The sequence below is a fragment of the Mus caroli genome, unplaced genomic scaffold (assembly GCF_978045245.1).
Source record: "Mus caroli unplaced genomic scaffold, Mus_caroli_1 scaffold_13, whole genome shotgun sequence".
NCBI classification, from domain to species: Eukaryota; Metazoa; Chordata; class Mammalia; order Rodentia; family Muridae; genus Mus; species Mus caroli.
Window position 1 is genome coordinate 53,787,501 of NW_028227268.1, and position 9,725 is coordinate 53,797,225.

Sequence of the window (9,725 nt, forward strand, 5' to 3'; positions counted from 1 at the left end):
TGAGCTGATAGTGCTCCCTGGGCCTCAGGATGTGGGAATGGTCTTTGAATGAGCTGATAGTGTTCCCTACATGAGCTGATAGTGCTCCCTGCATGAGCTGGTAGTACTCCCTGGGCCTCATACACTTGGGTTCCTTCAGTGTGCAGCCCTAAGCTGAGCCCAGAGCAGCCAAGGGCACTAAGGCTGTCCATGCCTGATTGACTTGATGGGATCCTGAAGTGGCCAATCTGGAGTAGCTGGGCAAGAGTAAGGAAACTCCCTGCATGGGATAAGATGGTCAGTGCTGGCTCACCTGTGGCCTCCCGTAGTGCCAGGGTCTCATAGCCATCCATCCACTGGTAAGCTGGGAAGTGGTAGACACGGCAGTCGGGAGCACAGATCTGCACATAGTTGCAGTACCAGGGGTCCTTGGCTAGGAAGGAGTGAGGCTCCTTGTGCAGACGGATGATGATAAGCTCCCCCAGGTCCTGCTGGCACTGTACCGTGTAGTCATCCACCTGCACAAAACATGGGGACTGAGTGACCTGGCCAGTTCCTGTAGGCTTACCCTTTACCTGCTCATGTTAGTGACACTCCCCTGCTGGACTGAGGAGTGCAGAAAGCAAGGATAAAGAGAAGGCACAGATGTGAACCCTCTGACTTGGCTGCCCTCTGCTGGGCCCATCTACCCAAGGCAGGGAAAGACCCCTGCCTTATCCATCCTTCCTAAGGTCCTGGCCCCAGTCACTTGAGGCTGCAGGAGCTATTTAGAATCTTGGGGGCAAAAGAGTCAGCACCCAGGACTTCCTAGCATCCTGCAGTCCTAGACTGGACAGCAGAGTGCCCCCCTGCCCTTCTCCCACTTTTCAAGGAAGATGTAAGAATTCAGAAGTGGCCACACAGATGATGGAGCCTATTCAGGTCACACAGGAGCAGAAGGCTATCAAAATCACAGAGTGGCTTCCATTAGGGCAAAGCAGGTCCCCACTGGCCAGGCTGGTCGGATGCCATTTGAAGTCACAGAGAATCCAATGCAAATGGAAGCCAGTTGTGATGCAACTTGGCTGAGGAAGAGTGAGTAAGGATGGGAGAGAGGTGATGGAAAGGCATGAGAATGGAAGAAACCTTAAGGTGTGGAAGAAAACTGAGAGAGGTGGATAAGCTCAAAGAGAAGAGGAGGGGGCAAGGAAAGAAGAGGGAGAAGGATGTATTGGTTGGAAAGAATGAGAGAAGAGTGAGCAAAGAGGATGAATATGTGTGGGGAGAGATAGGGAACCAGTTGGGAGCCCACAGTGTCAGAGTGGTCCTTGGTTCTCCAGTCCCCTGGCCCAGGTCTGACTGCCTACCAGATACCTCCATCCACCCCAAGCCTCCATCCATCCTGTGTGACGCGTGCGCACTTACCGCACCCGTGGCAAAGTCTCTCCCAAAGTGGTTCAACCGCTGCTTATGGCTCTCTCCTTGGGTCCCCACGATGGTCAGTGAAATTGAATCCAGCGTCCCCGAAAAGAAGTCAGTGCCCGTGGCCACCTTGACTTTGTAGGTGGCCATGGCCGCTCTTCAGGAGCCAAGAGAGGGCTCAATCCCGGACACTATGGCTAAAGCCACACAGTTAGAAACGAGGTAGACAAGGGAAGCCAGACAGCGAAGAGTGATGGAGCTGTCAGTGATGGAGCAGTCAGCGGGAACCACTGTCCCGCGAATGCCTCTGGAGCCGGGAGCAGCTGCTGCCCTTGGCGGGGCGAGAGGGATGTGAGCCTGGCAGATGAGGCGGAGCCGAGCCAGTGGCCCGTGAGCAGGCGTCTGCACTTGAAACCTATAGGAGCTGATGGGGAGGAACCGCAGGCAGGGCGCTGAGAGGGCGGATAGAAGATGCTGAGGCTGAAGCAGCCTTCAGGGTGTGGGAGCTGTCTAGGCTGAGCCAGGGCCCCAGGGAAGTTGGGGGAGGGGGCGGGGCAGGGCCTTCAGATCTTTATCAAACTAATAAGCCGTTCGCCCCCATTGGCTGCAGCGACAGGCACCCATGCTGAACCTGGCCAAAATCAGAAGTGACCTGCTTTGGAAGGCATGAGGAGTGATACAGACGTGCTGTCCAGTGTCCTCCTGCTTTTGCGTTAGAACCCAGGGCCTGCAGTACACATGGGGAAGAATGTTGAAGCCAGGAGACTAAAGACCACAAGGAACTAGAGATGCAGGGTGGAAGGGTTTGGAGCCTAAAGCCTGTAGCTGCTGCTTCCTTTTAGAATGGGGAAACCATGTAGGCAGCTAGAATGTTCTCTGCTGATCTGGCTTGTATGTAGGACACTTGACACATTTTACTGTATCTATGCTGTTCTTCAGTATTGTAAAGAACATACTCTTACCAAGGGAGTCTAAACAAAACAAAACAGAAGTAATATTGCTGGTCATGATGGCTCATGCCTTTAGGAGAACCTGGTGTTGATACACAAGAGGACAGTTGAGAGAACAGCTGAGGCAGGAGAATAAGACTAAAGGACTTCAGTTCACTGTAGAGAACATGAAGAAAATGTGGGAGACTCTGAATTCAATCTCCAACCCCAAAAGGGGTCAGGCTAGAGTCAGGCACGGTGGTCCACACCTCAACTTCCAGCTACTTGGGAGGCTGAGCCAAGAGCCTCTGATGCCTGAGCTACAAAGGAAGACCATCATTTCACCGAGAAAGAGAGAGAGAGAGAGAGAGAGAGAGAAAGAGGAAGAGAGAGAGAGGAAGAGAGAGAGAGGAAGAAAGAAAGAGAGAGAGAGAAAGAAAGTAAGGAAGGAAGAAAGGAAGAGAGGAAGGAAGGAAGGAAGGAAGGAAGAAAGAAAGAAAGAAAGAAAGAAAGAAAGAAAGAAAGAAAGAAAGAAAGAAAGAAAGGAAGAAAGAAAGGAAGAAAGAGAGGGAGAGAGGAAAGAGAAAGAAAGAAAGAAAGAAAGAAAGAAAGAAAGAAAGAAAGAAAGAAAGAAAGAAAGAAAGGAAGGAAGAAAGAAAGGAAGAAAGAGAGGGAGAGAGGAAAGAGAAAGAAAGAAAGAAAGAAAGAAAGAAAGAAAGAAAGAAAGAAAGAAAGAAAGAAAGAAAGGAAGGAAGAGAGGAAGGAAGAGAGGAAGAGAGGAAGAAAAGAGAGAGAGAATTAAGATTGAAAAAAAACTTTTTGTCTTAGATGTGTGGATATCTATGTAGGAGTGTCTGTTTACCACTTGGGCGCCTGGTGTCTGCAGAGGCCATAAGGTAGCATTGGGTCCCCTGGTAAGAGAAGGCTGTGAGCCACCATGTGGGTGCTGGGAATTGAACCCCTATCTTCTCGAAGAGCAGCAGTTCTCTTAACTGCTGAGCCGTACCAGTCTCCAAATTAAGGTATTTTACAGATGAACACCCTAGAGATTATATATGGAGTGAACTATACCATACATTCAGACATTTCTTATTCCACTGATCCAAAGTTTCAGGACAGACAAAACTTGCCACCTCCTACACAATTCAGTGCTTTTGGAATGGGGAAACCATGTAGGCAGCTAGAATGTTCTCTGCTGATCTGGCTTGTATGTAGGACACTTGACACATTTTACTGTATCTATGCTGTTCTTCAGTATTGTAAAGAACATACTCTTACCAAGGAAGTCTAAACAAAACAAAACAGAAGTAATATTGCTGGTCATGATGGCTCATGCCTTTAATTCCAGCACTCTGAAGGCACAGGTAGGTGAGTAGGTGAATCTCTGCGAGTTCAAAGCCAGCCTGATCTACATAGCAAATTCCAGGTCAGTCAGGACTAGATAGTAGATGCTGTCAGAAAACCAAAAACCAGAAACAACAACAACAAAGCCACCAGAATGGATGGAAGGAGATGGGAGCCAGAGATGGTTCGGTGGATAAATGTACTTCCCTGTGGAGTCTAATGACCTGATCTGAGTTTAAGTCCCTAGGCCCACATGGTCCAAGGAAAGAACTGACTGATGAAAGTTGACCTCTGACCCCCATACATGAACTCATGAACTATGGCACATACTCTCACATACATGCTCGTACATACACATCAAATAAATATCTTTTTCTTTGAAAGCAGTAAAATTAGAAAAAGCTGGAATGAGGGTTAGGATCCAATGAGGACTGAGTTGGTCAGGAACCTAGCCTTCTCTTGTCTCCCTCTTTCTCTCAGTTCCTTCTCTTCACAGCCTAGAGCACACTCTTCCAAGCATCTCAGACTCAAGGGGGCAAAATGGCCTTGGGATTTACTGACTAGCAAGATGAGGACAAGCAAGCTTATTTATTCAATATGATTTTGGATATTAAATAATCTGGAGAAAATAAATTTGAGATAGGAGGATATTGAGACCAAGGGACCAGGACTTGTTTCTGATTTAAAAAAAAAAAAATTGTAGCATCTAACAGAGGGGGGAGGGGGAGAGCTGGGGACAGATGGCACCTTGAGGTAAGGAGCAGGGAGCAGGGTCGGAGCTGACAGGAGGAGTGGTAATGGGAGAGCTGACTTCTGCTCCCACCAGAGAGTGTCTGAGACCCAGGGAGAGTGAGGAGAGAGTCATGTCCCATCTTCTGGAACTTCCCTCTTCTGGTCCACCTCCCAGGGCAGTGCCTGTCAACCAGGAAGCAGGAGTTCTGGTTTCCTCCCAGGTGTCACCCTCCCGTCACCATCAAGGAAAGGTCACACAGTGACCATGCCAACTTAGGGACAGAGTCAGACCCTGAGACAAAGATGAGGTAACCGGTAGTTCCGGGTTGGAAGAAGGAGGGGATTGTGACTGCCATTCAGGTCCAGCTTAGAAACAGGAATGTGGTCGGGGCTAGGAACCGAAATGACTTTTTCGTGACTCAAATCCTAGGGTGCTTATGTCACCGAGTGCTCCCCACCATGCCTCATCAAGCCTGGCAGCATCTCTCCCTTGCCTTTGGGATGGTACCATGCACATTTTCTTCATTCACCAGCCCCTGCTACGTGCCCAGCTCTGTATCCGGCTTGGAGAACATAGCGTAACCAAAACAAACTGTGCACTCATGGAACTAACATTCTAATGAGGGAGATAGATAACATTACATAACAGCCAAAGAAATTAAATAAGATCAAGTTGCAGCAAGTGTGAAGACGGAAAATATAAACCGGGGGACAAGATAAAGCATGGGGCCACACAGAGTAGCCGGAAGCAGTCACAGCGCTTGCCTACTAAGTTCAAGCCCAGGATTTGATCCCCACATTGGAAAAGAAAAGAAAACAAAAATAAACTGGGGCTTTTGTAAGGAAGGCTCAATTTAACTATAAATGGTTCTCGGCCGTACAGCCACCATGAGGACAAGCAAGCTTATTTATTCAATATGATTTTGGATATTAAATAATCTGGAGAAAATAAATTTATATTTGTTTTGTATCCATTTACCCTCTGTACTTAATCATGTAGCCTGTAACTCACTTGGTTTGGCTTTCTCCCAGTCTCCTGCCATGTTACCTGATATCAAGGAGACTCTTGAAATATGAGTCTTGGTATTTTTTTTAAGATGTTTTATTTTTAGTCATAAGGGGCTACCTCTGGAGTCTAGAGGTATTAGATGCACCAGGAACAGGTAGGTGGTTAGGAGATATCTGACATGGATGCTGGGAATCAAACTCAAGTCCTCTGGAAGAACAGTTTGTGCTCTTAACCACTGAGCTATCTAGCCCTGGAACGTAAAGACTGGGTGGATTAGCAATAAGATAATGGTGGCTGGATGGTGGCGGCAGCGGCACACGCCTTTAATACTTGGAGGCAGAGGCAGGTGGATCTCTGAGTTTAAGGCCAGCCTGGTCTACAGAGCAAGTTCCAGGATAGCCAGGACTACACAGAGAAACCCTGTCTTGAACAACGAAGAAGAAGAAGAAGAAGAAGAAGAAGAAGAAGAAGAAGAAGAAGAAGAAGAAGAAGAAGAAGAAGAAGAAGAAGAAGAAGAAGAAGAAGGGGGGAAGGGGAAGGGGAAGGGGAAGGGGAAGGGGAAGGGGAAGGGGAAGGGGAAGGGGAAGGGGAAGGGGAAGGGGAAGGGGAAGGGGAAGGGGAAGGGGAAGGGGAAGGGGAAGGGGAAGGGGAAGGGGAAGGGGAAGGGGAAGGGGAAGGGGAAGGGGAAGGGGAAGGGGAAGGGGAAGGGGAAGGGGAAGAAGGAGAGGAGAAGGAGAAGGAGAAGGAAAGGAGAAGGGGAGGAGGAGGAGGAGGAGAGAGCTGGGGGTAGGTGAAAATTCACAGAGTAAAGCTAGGTTAAACTACATTCAGGAGGAGTGGTGGAGGCCAGGAATGGGTTAAGGAGAAGGGTGAAGAAGAGAATACTGAGGAGGAAGGTCATAGCCCAAACTCCTGGATGACTGGCAGGCTGTTTCGTCCCCCTAGGCACAAGGCCATCCTGGGCTGAGGACAGGAGCTGTTAGGCCGGTCAGGCCCGCCCTCCTGGGCTGTGTTCAGCCACCCTCATGACTCTGTGGATGCAGAGAACCTGAATATGCAAATGTGCATCTCAGCAGCAATCCATGCAAAATTTCCTAGCCACTCCCCCACCCTGGAGACTGTGCCTCCAGGGGTCTGCTAGTGAGAGTGCTGCTGGAGGAGATAAACTGAGACTGGGGACTTGGGGAATGGCATCCCAGGTTCCCTGGGGATTACAGATCCTAGGGACTAAGGAAGGATAAGAGGCCCAAATGTAACCTAGTCTCTTAGTAAGATGAGTATTGGGTACGTGGGAATGAGGAGGTAGAGGCTCATGGGTATCCTAGAGGACTGGGTAGAAGAGGCTTGGGAGAGAGACAGAATGTGACTGAGGTATAAAAGAAGATGGGTGGCCTTGCATAGAAAGAATTATTTCTACCCTTGAAAAGCTGTCTCCAATCATGACCCAGTAGCAACAAGTCTCAAAATAAAGCTAGGAGATGGTGGCACACACCTTTCACCCCAGCTCTCAGAAGGCAGAAACAGGTGGATAGCTGTATCTGAGGCCAGCCTGGTCTAGCCTGGTCTACAGAGCGAGTTTCAGGACAGCCAGGGCTAGACAGAGACACCCCATCTTATAAATAAATAAATAAATAAATAAATAAATAAATAAATAAGAAGAAAAATCTCCTCTAAGCCAACCCATTTACCCCAAAAGCTAGAGTGACCACTCTGGGTTTGATCCAGCTTCAAGCCTCAGGTGAAACTTATGTTCCTTAGGAGAAAAAAGAAAAGAGACAGGTGTAGTAAAATACGTGAGTGGGGCCAGGAACGTGGGGCCAGGACTGAAGCTGGGGACTTGGATGGGATTAGGCATACGGATATGAATGGACACTCCCCATTTGTGACCCAAACTTGGATGCATAACTCTGGGTAGGTGCTCACTGAAGAACTGGTTCTCCTGGACCAGGGGTGGGACCAGCAAACGTGAGAGGCCCTGGAATAGATGCACATTCGCAGGGGAGGCTCCTGGCACCCACCTACACTAGGAGCTAGGTCCTCACTATTGGGGCACCCCCCCCAGACCTTGCCTCACCCCAAGCCTGAAAGGCTGATAACAATCCCCTGGGGCCCCACTCCTCTGGGACAAAGAGGACAAAATCAAATCATACCTGTCTCTTGCTCAAAAAGCATCGCCCTTCTAACCATAGACGGGAACCTGTGTGACTCAACATCTTGTTGTAGCCACTTTGGCTTCCATTCTGTGTCTGGAACATGTGCCCTTGATTTGTAACACTCCCCCTCCAAACTGTTTTCAGAGTGGTTTGTTTGTTGTTTGTTTGTTTGTCTGCTCGTTTGTTTGGTTCATTATTTGTTTGTCTTTGTCTTGAGGTCTGGGTCTGGTCTCCAGTGTCATGTCCTTGGCAGACCTTCGCCAGCCACCACACCTAATCCCTCCCCTCCAGTCACACCAGCGCGTGCCGTCTGGTTTGTGTTTCTGACTACATTTGCCACCATCTGTAAGAACTCCTCTGTTGATGTGGAGTCCGTCCATCGCTCCATTAACTGAAAGCAGGAGTCAGCTTGGGGAATTCTCGGTTGCTTCCCTGATGTTGAGAGCAAAGGTGGGGAGACAGTTATGAGTCAAACAGATCCCAGAACACCAGTTCAGGGAGGGACTTTCCAGGGCTTCTTCCGACTCCCATTTCTCTGGGACCTCTGGGTCGGGGAAACTTGCTCTAGGTCGGCAGAGAAGAGACCGGCACGTGTGACGATTTCCCCACTGGTGGGGAATCCAGCCTCCGTGCCGGAACAACCCCATTAGACAGAAGTGCAGGCTGAGCCTCTCTTGCATCTCCCCTCAGACATGCGGAGTCCGGGCAGAAGTCCTCCACACCACCAGGTGTGTCTTCCCAATAAATCTCCAAAGCTGGCTTTCTGAGGAACCGGATTCCCATGACCCACCCTAGTCCTTCCCTCTCCTGCTCAGGAGCATTTCGCAGGGCCCGTATGCCTTCTGATGGAGTCTTGGTGCCGCATGAGGTGCTGCACTGGGGAGATAGCTGCCTGTGCAGTGGCCTGATCAAGGTTGGGGTTAAAGGGGTCTCTATTTTCCTCCCGTCTTAGCCCAGCTGGCCACAAGAGGGCACTCCTAGAGTTTCTTAGCTCTAAAGCAAAACAAACCAGGGTTTTGTTTTGTTTTTTAAGCAAAATCACTGGGCTCTTCAGAAAGAATATGCTCCAAACACCTCTTCTATGCAGTAGCATGGGAATTCCACTCTTCTGGAATCAGGGAGAGACAATCCAGTCTTTGCCACAGTTTGTGTTCATCAACACACACAAACACACACACAAAAAACACATATATACACACACCACATACACATCATATACACATCCATACACACATCATACATACCACACATACACCCCACACACATATAAATACACACACCACACACACAGCTCACACACATACACACACATACACCACATACACATACATATACCACATACATACCATACACACACACACACACACACATACACACATGACTCCAATGAGACAAGGGGTTTGTTTGAATCCAGAGATTCTGGGACTAGAAGAAAATGAGGAAAGGAAGCCGGCAGTGCACTCTCCGGGCTCTGGGAGACACTCCTTATTTGAACATTTCAGCTGAAGGCTCTTCACCGAAGCTGATAATGGTCTGGGATAGAGTCAAGAGCCCTGTGCAGCCTACTAAAGCCCTCGGCCACCGAAGGCCCTGGTAGAGGGCACAGAGTTGCCTCTAATTCATCTGACTCTAAAGTTGAATCCCCTGTCACTCGGAGCAAAGGAGACCGTTTGCCAGAATCAGGAGGCAGCTGCGGAATGATTCATGGCTTGGGGCCAGCATGGGCTACATGGCAGGACAGACAGTGAAAAACATCTGGGGAGAGCTCTGGGCAGCGGCTCCAGACTCACAGACCTTCATGTTTAAAGATGATGTGACTGAAAGGGGAAAGGGAGACTTCAGATTCATCCAGACCAGGTTGGGGGGGTGATTACTCCACAATAATTCAGCCGTCTCACAGATTTCAGCAGCTTCACAACATCCAACTCAGCCAGATGTGCCTCCCTTCAAGTCCCTCAGACACACCGGACAGGTGGCGGCGCTTCTATAATGTCAGCTACCAGAATGCAGAAGCAGAGAATTCTGGACCGTCTCTGTGAAGTCTAGAGATGATAACACCACTTCTGCACGTAAGTCAGCCCAGAGTTCTACATGTGACTCCACCCATGCACAAGAAGGCCAGGGATGAGCTCTGTACATGTCCAGGAGCAGAACCGGATTTAAGTGGTACGACTAACA

The 9,725-nt window shown here is 49.1% G+C and overlaps 1 protein-coding gene across 1 annotated transcript in view; it reads right to left on the bottom strand.

Annotated features, from left to right (window-relative positions):
- The window catches only part of Alox12b (arachidonate 12-lipoxygenase, 12R type), a 12,787-nt gene extending 11,240 nt beyond the window's left edge, over positions 1 to 1,547 (bottom strand). The window contains exons 1-2 of the mRNA XM_021177596.2: positions 1,384 to 1,547; positions 293 to 497 (exon numbers count right to left, since the gene is read on the bottom strand). Coding sequence (XP_021033255.1) covers positions 293 to 497; positions 1,384 to 1,530 — 352 coding nt within the window. The 5' untranslated portion in view covers positions 1,531 to 1,547. The remainder of the gene's footprint in view (positions 1 to 292; positions 498 to 1,383) is intronic.
- Between the last annotated feature and the right edge of the window lie 8,178 nt (positions 1,548 to 9,725).